The sequence below is a fragment of the Aspergillus foveolatus genome, assembly GCF_047715535.1.
Source record: "Aspergillus foveolatus strain CBS 279.81 unplaced genomic scaffold BDW70scaffold_13, whole genome shotgun sequence".
NCBI classification, from domain to species: Eukaryota; Fungi; Ascomycota; class Eurotiomycetes; order Eurotiales; family Aspergillaceae; genus Aspergillus; species Aspergillus foveolatus.
Genome location: NW_027396077.1, coordinates 64,764 through 84,423, shown reverse-complemented (window position 1 = coordinate 84,423; position 19,660 = coordinate 64,764). Strand labels below are relative to the sequence as shown.

The window sequence follows — 19,660 nt, the reverse complement described above, 5'->3', positions numbered from 1 at the left end:
AGAAGCGTAGTCGAATACTAGTTCGGAGCCAAGGGTCAAGTATCATATATGGAAGTACAGCTGGACTTGTAACGTAAGATTATCCTGACTGACGTTAAACGAAAGCACATGGTTGAATTCTGCTTCTTGCATATTGATACATTGGCTTATTATTCTCTAGATAGTGTTTGCTACATAGCTATGGTATGCGACAATAGTGGTCAACGCTAAAAATATATGCTTGTGCTATGCTCCAGCGCCATCGTACGACCAATACACAGGGTGAATGAATATATAAGATGGAAAAAGCAAAGAAGAAAAAGTTAAGGACGCAGAGACCGACTACCTCATCCACAGTCCAGTCAGCTAGTTAGACTCTGGTAGTCATTTCACCGCTTCTCATCCCCAAATTCCGGATAACTGCTCGCGCGCGCATCAACAACAGAAACCTTTAGCGCGTTCCGCCTCTGCCCCGCAAACCCCAGTTTCTCGTCTTCGTAGGTTGTCTGCGCTGTCACTGACGCGGGCGGACCAGCGGCTGCGAAATTCCGGCTCGGCGGCTCGTACTCAGGGACCGGTTGAGAGTGAGATTGCGAGTCAGCGGTAGAACGGGCAGTTGTGTTGGGATTTGGAATGGCTGTGAGAGGAACGTCTGAGAAGCCGTCGTTAGGGTCTAAGTTTGCAGCAGGGCCGGGACCTCCATCGCCGCGATTTCGATCGTGGGATTTGAAAAGTGAGAGAGCACGAATGAGGCCGAAAAGCAGGTTTAGGAACCAGATGAGCAGGATAGCGCCGGAGATGAGGGCCTCCGTGGCTATGCCGGACTCAATTGCGCTGGTGACGCGGAAGACGACCTCGGTGATCTTGTTCGAGGTTGAGGCGCCCGCGTCAGAGAGAAAGCTCTCTGAGCTGTCGTCGTCTGAGAGGCTTTCTGCTGCGCCGCGCGAAAACGTGTCGTTGCTGAGTTCCGGGAAATCGATATGTGCGTTGTCGTGCACCCATGTTAGACCGCGCTGAATACCCGCGATCTTGAGACCGATGAGGCAGTCGAACACGTCCTTTAGGGGGTCGTAGAGGAGGGTTCCGCCGAATGTATCGTTTAGGACGCCAGTCGTTCTATCCACGAAAGTGTTGAGCGTATCGTTCACGCCTGTTGTGGTGGAGTTCACCCAGCCAAAGACCTTATCGTTGAGTTCTGTGTTTATATCGCCGATGGCGCTGTTTGCGCTGAGCGCCCACTCGGCGGAGGTATTGTCGAGTGATGCGACGACTTTGTCAGCAAAGGCGCCCACTTCGGCGGAGAGTTCAGGGACGGCCTCTTCGACGGCTCGGAGGAGGAGATATTGGCAGAGGCAGGCGAAGAGGCCGGCTATGGCGAGGGATAGGACAAAGAGGGCTGACGGGGAGGTGGCGTAGGCGATGACCCAGCGGACTAGAATCTGACGCCGGCTGTTGCTGAAGCGGCTGGCGGCCTTGATTCCTGCTGCGGCCGAGTAGGGTCTCGAGACTATATAGACGACATCCATGGGGTCATGCGCTTCCTTGCGGACAAGCTGGGAGCGTTCCTTTTGGGCGCGCCAGCGGCGAATTTCTTGCCATGCCATGGGGAAGCAGACAAGGACGGCAGCGATGACGAGTACAGCGATGAAGACCTTTTTAGCGGTGTCGGCAATGTCGGAGACGTTGTCGAAGAACGAGTCAATACCGTCGCTGCCTTTGCAGAAACTGAGTTGCTTCTTTGCGGGAACAGGTAGGGTGTCCCGGTCGAAGTTGAATGTTCCCATGGATTCGTTGATGAGCTTTTTGACTTCATCAAAGGGTGTACGGATGATATTCTCTACGAACTCGCTGACTTCGTCGAAGGTCGGTACCGAGTCATTGAGCTTGTCGAGGCCATCGTCGATTGAGGATGGAAGCTGGGCGTTTTCGAGGTCTTCGATGAAGCTTGAGAGATCTAAGTCGGGGACCTCGTCTCCGCCAAAGACACTTCCGACGACATTGATTCCATCGATGAATTTGTTGAGGCCATCCTCGAATGTCTCTGTTGCGTCACTGATGCCTTCGCCGATACTCTTGATTGTCGAGTTCAGGAAGTCGCTGGCATCTTTCAGGAGCCCAACTCCGACGTCGACCGTGCCACGAACAGCCATTGTAATGAGGCAGAGATATGTCTGGTACATCATCTTGATGAAGAACACAATAAGCTCCTCCACGCCTGATACGACTAGTGTGAGCATGGTCTTAAGGGCGCTGACCGCGGTCTCCACGCCAGAAGCTGTGAGTTCGTTGATGCCGCGGGCTGAGTAGTGAGGCATCGAGGCCATGGCGCTGCCCATGGATTCGACAGAGGTACATGCGGACAAAGCCTCGCGTCTGGCAGAATCCATGTTTGTGTTAAGACTGGCAATTGCGATCAGGACTCTGACAAGCACCAGGAGTAGGAGGATGGTCCATCGGTTCATCCATATCTGTGACAGGCGTGCTCGCAAGCCCATATATGGTGTAATGTCGTCTGGTTGTAACGGAACAGCGCGCCCTCCTTGCGGATCATGGGCCCCATAGGGAGGGAGAAGAGGGAATATAGAACGAGCGGATCTTGAGAAGACCATGGCGAGATAGAATCCGGTATAGCACCGGTGTCGAGGAAGGAAATAGTGTGTTGATCGAGTACAATGTCAAGCGTTAAAGACTGATAACCGCGGAGGGAGAAAAATAGGTCTCTCGGGACAAAAAAAAAAGAAAATAAAAGCTGGCCAGCAGCACCTATGTCGTAGGATATATTCGAGACGCAATCTATTGAGAATCCATACCGCATGAAATCTATCGAAATGAATAGCAAGTGAGCGTAGTGTTAGTCGGCCCAAATAGGAAAGGGAGAAAAGAGCAGAACAATAAGACGGGGGAACAGCAGCAACGGGGGTATCCCCCATTTATTGAATGCAAGGCAATGTGTAGAAAAGAGTGCATTGAAGACAAAAATAGGCTTCCATTGGGCAAGTGGTCATTCAGACAAAAGGTAGTCTATTCATACCAAGCAATAGACGGTTTCCGAAGCCACCCAAACACTGAGTAAACATCGATCTCGTCCTTGGTACGTTTCATCTCGCGCGAAGTTTCTGGTGTTATCCAGCCAGTGACACCAGTGGGTAGGGCAAACTGGATTTCTGCAGAACGCTTGCGAGGCCAAATATAGCCATGTCGTGGGCGCTTAGAGCGCAGCTTCGTCGTCCAATCCCTCGATCTCCGCAACGGCGCCAGCCGAGGACAGGATCTCAGTGAAACTGAGCTCTCCACATACGTTTTCTTTCAAGGACAGTTATTTGTCGAGTCTCTTCGGGTCTTCTTTGAGGCATTCATGACTGAGGCGCTTGTTGCTTCAGTTGCCGCTGGACTGCCGCAGACCAAGCAGCGGGCCATTCCTTGGCTGATAAGCAATTGCTAAAACTTTAGTCAACAGCTCTTATGCTGGGTATAATTAGACACGTTTTGATGTGAGGAATGGGATCGAGATGCCTGACCGTAGTGGGGGTGGAAAAGGTGGAGAGAGATGGAGATACAAGAGGACGGCACGTGATGAGCCAAACAAAGACAACGGAGACACATCTTCATTGTCTAACTTATCAAATGAGACTTCTTCTGTGTAGGGCTTATTTTGAAATCTAGTGATGATGTTTGGGGCTTTGATCGAGTAATTCTTAGGTGGTATGCTAATGGGTTTCAGCGCTCCGTTTTGCAATATATGTTTCTGAAGTGCTTCAACTATTGTTCACTTGTTTACGGCCTACCACGGCAATCCCCATAACGAAATCCAAATTGTTAACGAGAGCATCTCTCTCCGCAGCTGCAAAGCTGTTTGGGTAGTTGCTTCTTTTGAAGGTACGTATCTAGGCAGACCTGTGTCCTAATTCCGTCCACCAGCCTCTGCTCACATACGGTGACCAGCAAGCCGCTGACCAAGAGACCTCCGACGTAGATTCCACTGTCCGTAGAATGTATTCTCTGCATATCGTAGGATCTGGTGGGCATGTATCTGTCGTGTCATATGCTTTGTCAAACTGACGGATGCCTCTCTAATGCGTCAGTCACTGATTATTCGGTCACCCTCAGGTTGCCCGCTATTTCGTCGACTATGTTTTCCACCACAGAATATGTTTGCTGCCTTACTGGCTGATCCAAACCGACTTCCCATGTACCCCGGTCGATTAATGAGGCGCAAATATGCTAGACCAGCCTGGAAAACATGGTAAAGCGTTCAAGCCTCCTAGGCTCCGGACCTGGAGATGTAGTCGGCTCGATATGGACGAAATGCGGAGCAAAGACCTGCCTGTAGATATATAATGTCAGTCCTTGCGTGGTTATTCGTCTTCAAACATACCTCCTGCCATCAGAGCACAGTCTAAGAGGCCTTTTCCCGGTCAGGGAATCGATATGCAAAGGCCTGGAGTTCCTTTCTATGCCGCCAGACAATCCATAGAAAAGTTAAGCACAAACACTCACAAAGAGTAATATCTGATATGAAAAGCAATGTTAGCCAGTGGTCTCCCATTCACAACAATGTGCCTTTCCTTGCTGTATTCTATGTAAGTCGTACTGTTCAGTGCCACTTTTGTATCAGAAACAGCACAATCATCACACCATCATCGCCATGGCGATGAGCAGTCAACTTATAATAAAACTTCTCGCCCTTTCATTCATCCTCTACACATTCCTCTTCTTTCAAACCCCAAGGTTTACCTGAGTTACAGCGCAAAGAAGAACGAAACGCAGCAAGACAAGCATCAAAAAAGGCCCCAACTCGTCTTCGATAGCAAACTTCGTTCTCATCCTCGTTCTCTTACTGACAAGTCAGCTCAATACGTTGTTCTGGAGTCTTAGGTATGTCCTTTCTACTTACCGCTTATTCACAGAGGTCAAAACATCAAGCTCATTGTATTGCATCAGACTGAACGTGCAAATGGCTCCTCACAAGAAAACCTCCAGTCACGCCGTGCCCTTGCGTAGTGGTAAAAAGGCCGGAAAGAAGGGCAATGTACGCAATAAGAACCAGTTGAAGGCGAGCCCAGAGTGCCCCGCGTCTCCGGAAGTTACGTCGAAGTTCGAAGAGCCTTCAGTGCAGCCCAGTCCTCTGGAGAGTGAATGTGAAGGGAAAGATGAATTTCACTATGCATCCAGTCGCCCCGGGGACCAGATCGGATCCCGCCCTTCTGAAGCCGCACGCTTGAGGAAGAGAAGCCATTCACTTCCGAGTTCGAGTCAGAGTCAGATTGCCAGTCACGGTGATAATGAAAGTGCGTCTGCAGGTAATAACACTGGTAAGAAGTGATACTTTTCGCCGACCCATGTCGTTCTCTTATCTCCCCTCAGTCATTCTCTACTCTACGAGACCAATGCTCACATTTTTGTGTTAACACAAAACCAGCCAACGACTTTCAAACTCACACCGAAGCAATTTACCTCCTTCGAGCTCGAACACTTAGTGGTTCCTCTGATCCTAGTCCGCCTTCTCAGGCATACTTGCAATCTTCGACTGAGAACAAGACTTTTGCCTCTGCTGAAGATACCCCAGGCGCGGCCTCTGAAGGAACCATGGCCTTCATGAAGGCGAGCCTCCTCGACTTCATATCTGACAAGCGCAAGAAGAACAAGTCTAAGGGCAAGAAGAAGGGTAAGAACGTTTCCGTCGAGGAACATGGCGAATATTCGAGAGCGTCTGCGAAGAATGATACCGGGAACAGTGCTACTGTCGAGGAGCAGGCTGGCGAACTCTCAGAGGCCTCTGAGAAGGATAACAGCGCCGAAATTCCCCTGCGTGAGAAAGGTACCTCACAGGATTGCGATGAAGCTGGCCTTGCTGCAGAGGAACAGTTGATTAGTGACCAATATCCTAATGACACCGACAAGGGCAAAGGCAAGCAACGCGGCGAGGCATTGGAGACTGAAGCCTCAGATAACAATGCAACACTCTCTCCATCGGAGCATCCCTCTGTTCAGATGAAGGCCCATACGGCTGATAACGCGACTGATGAAGCCGAAAATTCTCCAAGCAATGATGCAAGACCACCTTCGATAGAGTCATCTCTGGAGCAGAAGAGCACCGACGCTAGCAAAGCTGTCACTGAGGAGCCCAAACCTTGCTCGGACAAAGATGCGATACTGCCTTTAGCTGAGTCCTTACCTGTGCAAAAGCATGCTGAGCCTGGCAAAGCGCAGACCGAAGAACACAAAGCCCACACAGAGCCCAGAAGTCAGTTCCCATCCTCTGCTCTCGTTCCGTAATGAAAAAGACGTACTGACACCATTTTTATAGATTCGGGAACCACTAGCTCGCCGTCTGAGCTGGCAGAGCCATCTTCACCTGAGCTTTCTGCTACGCAGAAGACCACAGACGCTGAAAATGCCGTGGCTGGAGAGCCCAAGATTCCGACAGGGACCGAACGTCAGTCTTTCCATGTCCCTGTTTCGGAACACATAACATGTGAGATATGCTGACACCGCATGGCTAGATTCCAAACCGTCAACCTCGCCCTTTGGGCAGAGCTCCGTCAAACACATAAGCCCTAAGATTGAGAAGCTTTCAGTCCTTATAGAAGGCGAAATTCAGCACGACAGCGTCCCCACTGCCGGCAGTGAGTCTCCTGTTCTCCGTGCCTCGACTCCAAGGTCCAGTGGCACAGCATCAAACTCAACGGCCTGGACGCCCAGCGCATCCGCATCAACTCCTCGGACCACTATAGCTGCCTCTGCACCCTCAAGTGACCACCGCACCAAGGACAAGGGCGGAGGTAGGGCAGCAGGCATTGTCACCGGCCCAGCCCCTCCTACTTCTGCCTCTGCCTCTGGATTATCGTCCCAAGTGATAAGCAACCACGCGCATCCCTCTCCGTCCGCCTCAATCTCCAGCCGCACTATCTCAAGTTCTACAACGGACATTGAACACCGCGGCCGCGGCAAGATAACGTCCAAGAAGCCCTCAAACTTCTTCTGGCAACTCGACAGCCACGGCTTTCAGTGCGCCAAAATAGGCTGTTCTGCCCGTTGCAACCTCTGGGACGGAGCAACCGTAATCTGTCCCAAGTGTGGCCCCTACTCAGAAACCCGGTACTGCTCGCGCGCACATCTGCTACAGGATATCAAGGCACACTGGCCGATCTGCGGACAGGCTGTTTTCACGTATCCATGCAAGGATTCCACCATTCCGAGAGACGTTAGGGAGGCTCCGCCGTTAATTCCGTGTCTGTATGGTTTTGATACTCCCGAGCGCCACCGGCAGGCAGTACACTTCAATATGAACCACCGTGAGGGAGATTACTTCATCTTCAGTGACTGGGTGGACATGGTGAATAAGGAGGCGCTGAAGAAGAGTGATAACGACAAGGAGAAGGTGAAGCTGAGGTGTTCAAGTAGGATTATCCATGTTGTGCGCTTTGAGGACGCGCAGGAGCGCGATCGCTTCCGGCGAGTACTTGCTGCGGTGCTTTTTGGTTTGTCTCCCTCCAACTCCTCCCATGCCCTCTGCCCCGAAGGCTTTTATATAACTGGGTATAAAGTGACCATCGAAAACCCTGCCATAACTGACTACCTTTACCGTCTCATCCGCGACCACATCCGCTCCACAATCAACGACTCCCCCGCCAATCCTTTGTTATCTATCGAATCCTCCTTGAAATACCAAATGAACAAGGAATTTGCCATCACAATCCAGCCCTGCATAACCGGTAAACGTCATGCCTGCCCTACGGACTGGACCGGTCGCAGCCGGCGCTTTTGCACGGATGAAGTCTGCCGCTCCGAATACAAGCCCTTGCTCGGCCAGCGCAGTGGTGGGGGACACAAGATGCGCATTGAAGAGCTTGAGAGCAGTTACTGGATTCTTAGAGCGGCACGCATTACTCATCCCACTGTAACGAATGCGTTGGAGCGTATGATCGGGAAGGGTTTCCTGGAGGAAGATGGACACTTCGGAGTTGAGGAAGAGGATCGTAAGATTTACTGCCGCGGGGACGGTTGGGATGGTGCGGGGGCCGGGGATATGGACATTGAAGGGGTGACTTGCTGAGTCTTCTTTTTCTAGTCCGTCCAAGCTGGAATATTTCAAATGACTGATATGGATGGATGTTGGACGAATCCACACCTCGGAATCTGTGACATGGCGGAGTTGGATTTGATTGCAGTTGGGATATGTGTAAGTACTTTGGACCTCATGTTGAGGCCTTCCCAGATTTCTGTTATTCAATGTTTATCAATTATATCTAGCATACCAGCATAACATTTCTTTTCCTTTCAAAAAGAATTGTACTTTAGGTACCACCTTAGGTACCACCGGTCTATCAAATTGATTTCATTTTCAGCCTCTTAATATCCGATAATCCAGCTAAACGAATTAAGAGTGTGAAATATACTCTATATGGTAGTTGTAGCTTCAATAAAATGATGAATACGAGATAAGGAATTCCGAAATCATCAGATTTACCGCACGATATACTTCTTCAGCCCACGAAGTCTTTTCTTCGCCGTCTCGAGGACATCATCCTCCTTGCAAACTGCAAAGCGGAGGTAGTCCTCGGCGATATGTGCGTTGGCATCGGTATAGAATTCCGTCGGAGGAATGGCAGCCACGCCGACTTCATGGATAAGGAACCAGCAGAGCTTAAAGTCGCGCGGCCGGCTCGCAACGTGAGGAGGGAAGGGGTAGCCCTCTGGGAGCTTGACAGAGGCCATGTTAGCGAGCACGAAGTAGCCACCTTCGGGGTCAGAATACTAATAAAAGTCAGTAATTAAACACACCCCAAAGGATAAGAATGGGGACGTACAGGAATGTTAAGCTCATCAAAGACCTCGCAGAACCGCTCCATCTTCCCCTTCATCTCTTCTCGGCTCTGGTCCCAGAAGCCTTGCTTGTCTGCCTCCTCAAAAGCAACGGCCGCTGCCTCTTGCAGAGGAGACACACTGCTGTAGCAGATGCGGGTGTGAGCACCGGCAACGTACTTGATCAAGTGCTCGGGTCCGATCAGGTAGCCGACACGCCAGCCGGTGGCGTAGAAGGCTTTGCCAGCGGAGCCGACGGTGAGCGTCCGCTCGTAGTACTCTGGCTTCATGGTGGCAATTCTGGTGAACGGGACATAGTAAAGACGGTCGTAGACCTCGTCGGAGAGGATGATGAGGTTGTGCTTCACGGCAAGGTCACCGATGCGTTCGAGTTCATCGCGCGAGAAAACCTTCCCAACAGGATTATGACTATTTCATTAGCGCTCAATTTTGACCGCGAGAAATGGAGGCTTACGGGGAATTGAGGACCTTGAACCGCATTAGAATCTGAGCGTCTGGTTTGCAATCAGGAACTCACAATCATCTTAGTCTTAGGGTTTATCGTTCTTTCCAACTCGTCAAAATCAATGCTCCATTCGGACGCAGGTAACGTTTTGATGGCTCCATCCTTAGGAGGCTGCAGAGGGACGTATCGAATAGTGCCGCCGGGCATTTCAATGTTGCTGATATACCTACAGACTGTTAGATAGGCAGAAGCATCGGAGCGTCCAGACTGACTGGTCGAAGAAGGGTTCGAAAATGATAACCTCATCTCCTTGTTCAATGAACCCCATGAAAGCACTCAACATGCCTTATCAAGTCAGCTCGTGTCCCATATCCAGTGTAGATAACCTCACCCTCGTTTGCGCCGGTAGTGATTGTGACTTCGGTATCGGGGTTTAGCTGGCGCCCAAAAAAGGGCGAGTACGCGTCGGCGAGAGCTTTCTTGAGCCGTGGGCGGCCCTATATAACGGTAAGCCGGAGTTCCATCACAGTTCTGGTTCTGAAATAAGATGTACCTTCGTCGGCGAGTATTGATTGCAGTCGACGCGGTCGAGGGCAGCCTTCGCGGCATCCAGGGCGAACTGCGGCGGGTTGTATCCGCTAGCGAATAAGGCGGTTAGCATTTCTCTGCTGGTTTTGAGAATCCGGCTCACTCACAAGAATCCTTGTCCCATGTTCACGATAGGCTGGACTGGAGAAGCCGCAGCGGCTTCGTTGACAATGGACCTAGAAGCCAGTCAGATTGATCCTCAACATGCATTGAACGCAGATTCCATACCAAACATCCTGTCGTTGACCTGCAACCCGCGCCGCAGGCTTGAACGGGTCCGAACGAGCTGTGGTGGCCGACATCGCTCTTACTCCGAATTGGAACCTTGGGATGCGGAGGCTGAGTCTTGACCTTGGGAAGCAGGAAAGAAGACTCGATGAGTTGAAGGATTTAAGGAGCGTGGCAGAAGAACGAGAACTCGAGAGCATAGAGAATAGTAAGAGGGGCAAAGGGTGAAAGAGGGGCAAAATGTAACTGAGGGACGGAGGTTGGAGAATGAATCATCCCGCTTGCGACATCCGCGGTCTATCGTTCCGGTCTATATCGGAGCCCTAATCCAAGGCTTGGAGACATTCACTGCACTACAATCCGTCTGATAACAGGCCTGAATAACCTCGATGAGGAATATCCTGCTTGAATGACGACATCTGATAATTGTGAATACGGTGAATGTCCAAGTGCTGACTTTGCGCGCCTAGACCTGTTTTTGGTTTATCACTCAGGCTCGATATAAAACCCACAGTTGATACTATGCATACTGTAGTACACAGAGATTAACCGGCAGTTCAATCGAGGATTTGAAGGGTGCGATATAGGTTTAATCTCTCTATCGACTGGCTGGGTAGCTGAAGGAATCAGGCACCAAGGCACAATACGAGCCTACAGTACGTGACTAATCTATCTAGACGCGTCCACACGCGTCAGCAAGACTGATCTATCAACTCCGATGCATTCAACGTTTTTTTTCATGATACTCATGAATTTGTCATCCCAGCGCCCTGGTCTGGCACACAGGTCGACTGTCGGTGATTGAAACCATGGTATCTTGTCCGATTTGTTCGAAACCAGTCTCATCGCTCAAGATCAATGACCACATTGACTCGGACTGCCAGCAATTCATCGAAGAGCCCACATCCAGCTCCAGCGATCCTTCACCGTCCCAAAAAGCGCCCGTCCCAGCTTTCTTTCAACCGTCGTCCACGAAAAAAGCCTCCACTAAGCGCGATACTCACTCCGTTGCGTCCCCCCTCCGTAACCCCAGTGGCAAGAGACCGGTAACGCAGAATGGCGGACTGGATGATACTGCCGCTCGCCTACAAGCAGACGAAGCTTCAGAACCAGTTCCGAAGAAACCCAAGGTCAATGCATTCCAGAGAGCCGCGCCGCTAGCCGAGCGTATGCGGCCCCGAACGCTCGACGAAGTATGTGGTCAGGAGCTCGTAGGCCCAACCGGTGTACTGCGGGGTCTTATCGAGGAGGATCGAGTGCCAAGTATGATTTTATGGGGAGGGCCGGGAACTGGAAAGACAACGATTGCACGTGTTATTGCATCCATGGTTGGAAGTAGATTCGTGGAGATTAATAGTACCAGCACCGGGGTTGCGGAGTGCAAGAAGATATTTGCCGATGCAAAGAGCGAGCTCGGATTAACGGGGCGGAAGACCATCATCTTCTGCGATGAGATCCACCGTTTCTCAAAGTCCCAACAAGATGTGTTTCTGGGCCCTGTCGAGAGCGGACAGGTTACGCTGATCGGGGCGACGACGGAGAACCCCTCATTCAAAGTGCAAAATGCGCTGCTCTCCAGATGCAGAACTTTTACTCTATCAAAGCTCACCGACGAGGACATTAGATCGATTCTAAACCGTGCCTTAAAGACTGAAGGGCCGAACTACTCGCCATCTGCCCTAGTGGACGACGAGTTGCTCGATTACTTAGCTAAATTTGCCGACGGAGATGCCCGCACATCCCTCAACCTTTTAGAATTGGGGATGAACCTTTCGAAACGGCCAGGGATCAGCAAAGATGAGATAAAACGAGCGCTGACTAAAACGCTTGTCTACGACCGCGCAGGCGACCAGCACTATGACACTATTTCTGCCTTCCACAAGTCCATCCGGGGCAGCGATCCGGATGCAGCGCTGTACTACCTTGCCCGCATGATACAGTCGGGAGAGGATCCTCTGTATATTGCCCGGCGCCTGATAGTTGTCGCGTCTGAAGATATAGGCTTGGCTGATAATAGCATGTTGACCCTTGCTATCTCAACGCATGCCGCGGTGGAGAAGATAGGTCTTCCCGAAGCGCGGATCAATCTCGCACATGCTACAGTAGCTATGGCGCTGTCTCCTAAGAGCACTCGTGCCTATCGAGGCCTTAATAACGCTTTCGCGGCTCTGTCCGAGCCTGGAATTGCAGGTCTTCCCATTCCGATTCATTTGCGCAATGCACCTACACGGTTGATGAAGGAATTGGGATACGGAAAGGAGTATAAGTACAATCCGAACTTTAAGGATGGCAAGGTGGTGCAGGACTATCTTCCAGAGAAGTTGCAAGACCGCAAGTTCTTGGAAGACTTGGACCTTGGGACGCAGATTGATCCTGATCTAGAGTCTAGGAAGTGACTTGTTGGCACATGTTATTCATGAGTCGAATCGCGCTGTTTCAGCAGCAATGGATTTGCCCTTGCTTCATGTACACTGATACCCATATCTTGCAAATAAAGCTGCTACTGTCCAATCAACCAGTTTCAGTCTATAGTATTCAAATATAATAGTACTCGACTCATTGTACGAACGAGCGTTGCATAGAAGGGCCCTGGCCAATTAAAAGCCGCTGGGGCCACCGCTCCGCGTCGCGTCTCAGCGTCAGAACTGCCTGGCAACGCAAACAAAAGACAAAGATACAAAGATCTAGACGATCACCCCTCACTCCCCACCCGCTCTGCTCAGAATCTCCCCAGCTCGAGTCTAGGCTACCGCGGCTTACTCTAACGCTTTTCCTGCTCTCTACACTCGATTGTTGTTGCTCCTGCGTCAACGCCGCAACAACATCGGGCCTTTCGCCATGGCCTCATCCGGCCAACCGTTCGGGTCGCGCTCCTATAATACAGGCAAACTCCCTGACCGATCAATGAATCAGAATGCGATTCCTTTTAGCGCTTCTTCATTTTCTCGTCGTGGACTAGGAGCGACCCAGAGCGAGTTCGCGCCTGACGCCGCTAAGTCAACCCAGCAAGCACCTCAGCAACAAGTACATGCGCAAACACATAATCCTTCACAAGAATCGAATCCGTTAAACCGGTTAACGGAGGAGCAGCGCGAGGAAATCAATGAAGCTGTACGTCTTCCCGTATAGCCCAATTGACCGCGGTTCTTACCGGAGCACTAACTGATTCTTCCTGCTAGTTCACCCTCTTCGATCTCGATCGCGACCGACATCTAGACTACCATGAACTCCGTGTGGCATTCCGCGCCCTTGGCTTCACTCTCCCGAAACAAGAACTCATCTCCCTCCTAACGACGTACGGTGTCCCACGTCCTCAGGTCCAACAGCAAGCCGCAGCGCAACAATCCCAACAACAGCCCAAAACGGCTCCAACTACGAATCCCCAGCATCCATCTAACCTGTTGATGCCACTTTCTGCATTCCAAGCAGTAACGGCGGTGAAAATCCTCGAGCGAGACCCGCGGGACGAGATCCTCCGAGCGTTTGAGCTTTTCGACGAGGGTGGGAAAGGGTATATCGACCTGGAGGATCTGCGCCGTGTCGCGCGGGAACTAGGAGAGACGGGCCTGGAAGAGGAGGAGCTTCGTGCGATGATTGAGGAGTTTGACCTTGAGGGCGTTGGCGGTGTGACGAGGGAGGCTTTCGTGAGTATCTGTTGGCAGTGAGGTCCAATTCGAGTTTTGTGATACGACCATATATCACAGGTGTCAATATGCATCCAATGTCTTGGAAATGGGGTTATTCTCTATCGTTTGTCTGTACTCTGAGCTTGATGTTGTTCTTCCTGGGCATTGGTGGGCGCCGATTGACTGGATATTGTTTACTTGCCGTGCTATATTTTGGTTGTCACCGCGGATGTAAGCGTTTAGCCTTCCTACAGGTTTAGGAATCTTGGATTGACCAGTACATTGCTGCCTCCAATTGAATCATTACCCAGTGGGCTGTAGGTGAGAATAATCGTGGTTGACTCAACCATCTTAGACTGAAGTAGACAGAGAGCGCTGGACACAGAGCGACTGCTTGCACATAGCCATCTTTTGAAGTACTAGGAGGAGTGAAGAAAATGGTTTTCAGGACAAGGGCGCTTGCGTGGAATACTGCGATATATGTAAGCTTTATCTCGCAGATTGGCCAGGAAAGAATCATGGCAGGCATGAGTACGCGTAGTTGAGCAAATGCGTTAATGCCAAGAAATGTAAAAGCCGTCGTATTTCATTATCTAAGAAGGAAAGGGGAGGAATGAGATGATTTATATGAAGTATGATCGAAAACCTCCGATTATGACCAAAGACAGTATGCAGAAGTACCCAAGAAGTGGCAAGAAAAGTAAATGCAGTGAACCTCCATCATACTCCAGGATCGATACCCGCGCACGCCAAACCCAGCCCGTATTATGCTATATACAATCGACATTATAATCGAAAACAAATAAACAAAAAATCTATGCCTTTCAGCTCCAGAAAGTTCTCTACGCATACCGCACCGTCGGCGTATACCCTGGCGGCGGATCTTCATACATTCCCGGGCCAGAATAACCAGGATGAGGAGATGGTATGGGCCCTGGTCCTCGCTGAGGTCCGGGGCCAGGATAGTGTCCGTACGGACTCGGATAGGGAGCCTGCGGAACCTGGCCGTATCCTGATCCCGGCGATCGACTTAGTCTTCGCATTGGGGTCTGTTGCGGTTGAGGCGGCATTTGGCGTGGCCAGGGGCTGTACGCAGTGGCAACAGGTGGTATAGGTTTCATTGTATACCTGGTCCTCCTGCACCGTCTGAAGAGGCAGACCAAGATAGCTAGGAGGATGAGACCGCCAACGCCCGCAACAACAGGAATGATGATATTCTTGTGCGCCTCAAGCCAGGACTTCCCGCCCTCGCAGATGCCGCTACGACACCGCCCACCGTTCTCGCAGGGCGTGCCGTCAATGTAATTCTGCGAGTTGGTCATGCATTGGATCACACCGAAGCTTGACCCCCCTGAGACAGAGCAGTAGATCTGGCAGGAGGGGAATTTGCTATCGTCGCAGGCAGTTGTATCGTTACTGCCGATTTCCGAGGAGAGCATGGTCCGACATTGCTCGTCGCGGCTGGTACATTGGCCGCTAGCACATTGGAGTCCGTTGCCACAGGAGTCGCCGTCGGCTTTGTAAGTGTCTGTTGGGCAAGTTGAAGAGTTGCCAGTGCATTTTTCTTCAATGTCGCATACGCCAGTGCTGGCGCGGCAGACGGTGTCTGCAGAGGAGAATTGGCAGGAGGTGCAGCAGCCGTCGTTTGCGTCGTCGCAGACGGAACCTTCAGTAAATTTGCAGGTGCTTGCGTCGCAGCACTTGTTGTCGCCGCAGCCTTCGGAGCCGCCGCAGTCGCAGTCTTCGCCTTCTTCAACAATGCCGTTGCCGCATTGCGCACCGGCGATGGTGACAATGCCCTTGTTGTCTGAAAGACATTCCGAATTGACCGTGTTGCGACCAAGCGCGGAGCAGACGTTGCCGATTGTGCATTGTGAAAACTTGGTGACGTCTGAGCTGGTGCTTGGGTTCATGATGTAGTCTCCGCCGGCGTCACAGGTTGATGTGCTCAACGGACAGCATCCTGATTGGGTAGACGAGGATTGTTGGTTCTGGCTGCACGTTTGGGATGTGCAATCGTGAACCGCTCCGAAGGTATGGCCAGATTCATGGGCGAAGATCTGCCATCCAGCAGCACCAGTAGAGACAACAACGTTAGTCCCGCTGACTGACCCCGAAGCTTTATTGTTGCATAGCTGGCCTAGCCAAGCCAGTCCAACCTCCGCACCCGTGTTGCAGTCAGTCATTAAGGTCCAGTAGGCGTTATCATCCGATTGCTCCCCGCGCCAGTCAGAGAACAAATCTAGTCGCTGGGTGATGTTGCCTTGCGAGCACGGCATATTCCATTGTACGGCAGACGAGGTCTCTGTGCACTCTCTGTCTGTGATCGTCAAGTTCCGCAAGCCGAGCGAAATGTTGAAAGAGCTCTCAAAAACGTCTGAGGCGCTATTGACCATGCTGACCACTGACTGCTGAATGTCGTCCCTGCCATCGAATTTCTCCCAGAATGAGCAGTCTGTAGCAACACCGACCAAAGCCACTTTTTTCGTACTTGGGCAGCCACTTGTATCGCCGATTGTCGCTTGCAAGTTAACTCCACCGCCGTTTCCAGTCACAGTGTTGATATCGTCTCGTTTGCTGAAGCCTAGGCCAAAAAGATCGACCATTGGCATCGAGGCCCAGTTGCTTTTTGTCTCGGTGAAAGAGTGGAGGACAGGGTGGTTGGGATCCGAATTGAAATCAAGTTTGTCGGCCTGGCAAGTAGAGCCAACCGTGTCCCAGCGCGACTCGAGTTCGTGCGAGTCGTCCGTGGACAGGGACCGTTTGAGATCCGCACGTGCAGGAGTTTCGGCTCGTAGCATGTCCGAGTCACGGTAAAACACCATATACTCTCCGTCCTGTCTAGGAATGTCAACATCCTGAGGACGCTTTCTCTGAAGATAAGTCGATTGCAACTGGACATGGTGATTGTCACCACGGATATTGAAGACACCCTCAAAGAGTGGCCGAGGTCCGTCTTCTTTCACGTATATCCTTGTCCACCCAACAGGCTCCCACATCCCTTGTCCTTTTCCTCGTCCTATCAGGGTTCGCCCCTTGAAGACCTTGTGTTTGTCTCGCGCGATAGGCTCTTCTGTATGAACTTTACCGTCCGCCCCAAGATACTGCACATAAGCATCGTCGGCAAGAATATCATAGTTCGGTTCTAGCTCAAGTTTTATCCGCTGCTTCTTGTCCCTTATCGTAAAAGTGATATCAAAATGTGAAAGATGGTCAACGCGGTCGGTTCTGGACGGCGCGTTGATCGCCGGCTGCTCAAGGGAGGAAACTCGTCGGATAGCGTTAGGCGTCTGTGATCGGGCTTCATCTCTAGTAAGCATGGTCGAAGCGATTCGTACAATGGTTCCGAAAACTTACCTAGTACGCTGTCTGTAAACAGCGAAAGTACGCCAACAATTAGCGGCAGTACCGGGTTGATGAGCCTCATGGCCGGTGATTGAAACGAACGGCCGCAGTAGTAGAATCAGTGATTATTTCCAAACGACAGAATTTGACTGAAGAATCCAAAGAGGGTCCACGAAAAGGGGCGAATGAATAAATCCAGTGCGCTTGTCTGATTCATCGCATACCAAGACCGAATACCAGGCAACAGCGAAAGAACAAAGAACCGACTCAGCTCGGCTCTCCACGGGTCCCAAAAGAATGAAACAGCTATGTTCAGCACCCTGACACACTTGCGGCTGCTTTCGACTCCGCTTGAATTATGGAGGAAATAAGATCTGTTGAGAAAGTCGATCGGAGACAGGGCGGAGGTAACGGAGTAGATTGAGGCTGTGCCGAGATTGGGGCGCAGGCGGCTTGGCGCAGCAACAGAACAATCAAAAGACGGCGGAATAAACTTAAGAGAAAGGGGGAAAACAGGTAAGAGAGTGGAAGAAAGGAGGAACCAAGAGCTGAAAGAGGGGAAGAGATGATAAAACAAGAGATGTGTTCTGTAAGCCAAGGAGTGGTTGGCACTACGACGGCGCTTACAGAAGCACCAACAAGACAACGGCATTCATGATGGCTTATGCTGACTCCGGGTGGATTCCCCGCAGCGCCTATGCTGATGAACCTTGCAGTCTTGGGTGTCGCCTTAATTATTTTCAGAAGTAGAATGGTATACTCTGTGTGCAGCAAGCGCGAAATGGGGTACCGACGCTCCACAAGTTGTACACTGTACACAGGGCATGCTTTCTTCTTCCCCGTCACTCTCCCACAATGCTTCAGACGCTACAGTCAGCGTTGGCGGGAGCACAGGTAGCTCTGGCTGTGTCCGTGTTCGTTCGGGTGCTGGAAGGGTATCTTGAGGTTCCGCCTCTTGTCGCTGAAACATCTTGCTGATATTTCGGCCGTCATTATGCTTTCCATCGCCCGCTACTTCAGCCATATTTGTCACAGCAAGATTCAGAACGCGCAGATTCCAGCCCGTCCTCTCCCGGTGGAGTTTGCGGAACATTGGAGTGGCCAATTCTCGGACGACACGTTCTGCAAGGGCGTCTATGGATTCGTCCAGATTGAAGACATATTGGGGGAGTGGTGCCGAGTGGGATCTGCGACTATAGGTGTGGTCAGATCCTTGGGTCGACCGTGGTATGGTAGACAAGCGAAAAGTTCGCGGTCGAGCAAGCCATCGAGCTTTCGTTTCTTCGCGTGGCCTAGGTCCCAGAGAGGTACTGCCTTCAGCGTCACTGTAGCGCTCCGTCAGATCCATCCTCATTCGGCGGATCAAGCTAGCGGCAAGTGACAACATCTCTTTGCGAACAGCTTCAAAGGTGTCCAAGTGGCCATATGAGTTCTCAATGCTGATCTGGGTAGGTGTATCACGAGCTTCGCCGACCTGGGTGCTATCTACTCCATGTAATAGTCCCCATATTTTCACCCCAATATCTCGAGGAGCACCAGGTCCCCCTAGGATCCGCTCCAGAAGAGAAGGGCCCATGCCTGGAAACGCGCGAACATCGCGAATTGTGATTTTATCTCCGACCGTCGATTGGTCTGATGCTGTAATATAAGATATGAGTTTTCGAGAAAGCTTGGAACCAATGCCTGGTATTGCCCGTATCTCACGCGAATCAAGAAACCTGAGCACGTTGCTTTCGCAGTCCCCTGTCGAGCTATAAGGTGGCAAAAGCGTCGTCTGATTATTCGGCTTATGAGCACTACCCGCGACCTTGGCGAGGAGTTTGGAAGTTGAGATGCCCGCCGTGGCAGTATAGCCCTTCTGGTTTTCCAGTTGACCACGAAGGTAGCCAGCAAGATGAGATGCAAGCAGGAGTCTCAAATGGAGCGGTGTGTCGGCTTCAGACAGGGGCTTCCCAGATCCATCATTCGGATAGGTAGGACCATATACGGCAGTGGCATCAAAGACAAAGCCAGCCGTAGGATCTTGCAAGTCCAGATGGAAGAATGAGTGCGTCAGGTCATTCGGGTTCAATAAACCTGCATTATACATAATCATGTCGGTGACATCCATGAATATCTCATCAAACCCCAGTCTTTCGACTCTCTCACCCCAGATAGACCTCCGAAAGAAAAGGTAGAGGTCTTTGGATGCATCTCGAAATTTGGTAAGATCTTCCCCAAGGATGATGACGACGTCGGGACAGATCTGTTTTGCTTCTTTGATCAACTGGAGCTTTCGCAACCCTCGTCTCCGAGCTTCATAGTTACATGTGACTACGATCTGCTTTTGCTGGACGGCTAGAGGGAGCGTTTTCAGTATTGGTTGCTCGGCCTCGAAGACGGAGGCGTAGAAACAGTCGTAGTCCTGGAGGAATCAGTACCCCCGATTCGAAGGGGAGAAAGACCTTACAAAGTGAAGTATAATGCGTTCATCATTTCTCAGCGGAACGGCTGCCATTTACTCATGTCGTACTTTAAGCGCCTCGATGATTTATCTTAGAAATGAACCCAGAGAGTCAGCGAAGGCGCATGTAGTCACGTGATTGTCCAAGTCCACGCCCGACAACGCGACTTAATGCTCTTC

The 19,660-nt window shown here is 51.2% G+C and overlaps 8 protein-coding genes across 8 annotated transcripts; 4 read left to right on the top strand and 4 right to left on the bottom strand.

Annotated features, from left to right (window-relative positions):
* Positions 1–124: 124 nt before the first annotated feature.
* prm1 (pheromone-regulated protein PRM1) lies at positions 125–2,808 on the bottom strand. The gene has a single exon (XM_073741978.1). It carries the CDS (start codon positions 2,586–2,588, stop codon positions 369–371), a length of 2,220 nt encoding a protein of 739 aa, XP_073597758.1. The 5' UTR covers positions 2,589–2,808; the 3' UTR covers positions 125–368.
* Positions 2,809–4,933: 2,125 nt separating this feature from the next.
* BDW70DRAFT_166391 (uncharacterized protein) lies at positions 4,934–8,098 on the top strand (the record flags this gene model as incomplete). Its single annotated transcript, XM_073741977.1, has 4 exons — positions 4,934–5,291; positions 5,399–6,223; positions 6,287–6,415; positions 6,483–8,098. The coding sequence occupies 4 exons, from the start codon at positions 4,934–4,936 to the stop codon at positions 8,033–8,035; spliced, it is 2,865 nt and encodes a 954-aa protein (XP_073597757.1). The 3' UTR covers positions 8,036–8,098.
* Positions 8,099–8,445: 347 nt separating this feature from the next.
* On the bottom strand, positions 8,446–10,140 carry BDW70DRAFT_158190 (kynurenine--oxoglutarate transaminase; the record flags this gene model as incomplete). The annotated part of the gene is made up of 9 exons (XM_073740479.1): positions 8,446–8,736; positions 8,790–9,213; positions 9,260–9,273; positions 9,323–9,476; positions 9,523–9,595; positions 9,642–9,747; positions 9,804–9,888; positions 9,946–10,014; positions 10,067–10,140. The coding sequence occupies 9 exons, from the start codon at positions 10,138–10,140 to the stop codon at positions 8,446–8,448; spliced, it is 1,290 nt and encodes a 429-aa protein (XP_073597756.1).
* A 636-nt stretch (positions 10,141–10,776) lies between these two features.
* Positions 10,777–12,603, top strand: BDW70DRAFT_132530 (ssDNA-dependent ATPase MGS1). The gene has a single exon (XM_073736178.1). The coding sequence runs from the start codon at positions 10,876–10,878 to the stop codon at positions 12,460–12,462; it is 1,587 nt and encodes a 528-aa protein (XP_073597755.1). The 5' UTR covers positions 10,777–10,875; the 3' UTR covers positions 12,463–12,603.
* A 149-nt stretch (positions 12,604–12,752) lies between these two features.
* Positions 12,753–13,957, top strand: cdc31 (putative cell division control protein Cdc31). Its single transcript, XM_073736177.1, has 2 exons — positions 12,753–13,177; positions 13,246–13,957. The coding sequence occupies exons 1-2, from the start codon at positions 12,905–12,907 to the stop codon at positions 13,729–13,731; spliced, it is 759 nt and encodes a 252-aa protein (XP_073597753.1). The 5' UTR covers positions 12,753–12,904; the 3' UTR covers positions 13,732–13,957.
* On the top strand, positions 13,596–13,957 carry BDW70DRAFT_132528 (uncharacterized protein; the record flags this gene model as incomplete). The annotated part of the gene is made up of 1 exon (XM_073736176.1): positions 13,596–13,957. A coding segment is annotated over exon 1 (157 nt), but the record flags the coding sequence as incomplete, so codon positions are not given.
* A 334-nt stretch (positions 13,958–14,291) lies between these two features.
* Positions 14,292–17,012, bottom strand: admB (ADAM family of metalloprotease ADM-B; the record flags this gene model as incomplete). Its single annotated transcript, XM_073741976.1, has 1 exon — positions 14,292–17,012. One exon carries the CDS (start codon positions 17,010–17,012, stop codon positions 14,535–14,537), a length of 2,478 nt encoding a protein of 825 aa, XP_073597752.1. The 3' UTR covers positions 14,292–14,534.
* A 755-nt stretch (positions 17,013–17,767) lies between these two features.
* BDW70DRAFT_158186 (putative DNA polymerase iota) lies at positions 17,768–19,534 on the bottom strand (the record flags this gene model as incomplete). The annotated part of the gene is made up of 2 exons (XM_073740478.1): positions 17,768–19,441; positions 19,487–19,534. The coding sequence occupies 2 exons, from the start codon at positions 19,532–19,534 to the stop codon at positions 17,768–17,770; spliced, it is 1,722 nt and encodes a 573-aa protein (XP_073597751.1).
* Positions 19,535–19,660: the final 126 nt, after the last annotated feature.

What these genes read in the sequence shown, in the direction of transcription:
- prm1 (XM_073741978.1), bottom strand. Translation starts at nt 2,588, where the DNA reads ATGGTCTTCTCAAGATCCGCTCGTTCTATATTCCCTCTTCTCCCTCCC.
- cdc31 (XM_073736177.1), top strand. Translation starts at nt 12,905, where the DNA reads ATGGCCTCATCCGGCCAACCGTTCGGGTCGCGCTCCTATAATACAGGC. An exon ending in GCGAGGAAATCAATGAAGCT is followed by an intron (nt 13,178 to 13,245) that starts GTACGTCTTCCC and finishes TCTTCCTGCTAG; the next exon opens with TTCACCCTCTTCGATCTCGA.
- BDW70DRAFT_132530 (XM_073736178.1), top strand. Translation starts at nt 10,876, where the DNA reads ATGGTATCTTGTCCGATTTGTTCGAAACCAGTCTCATCGCTCAAGATC.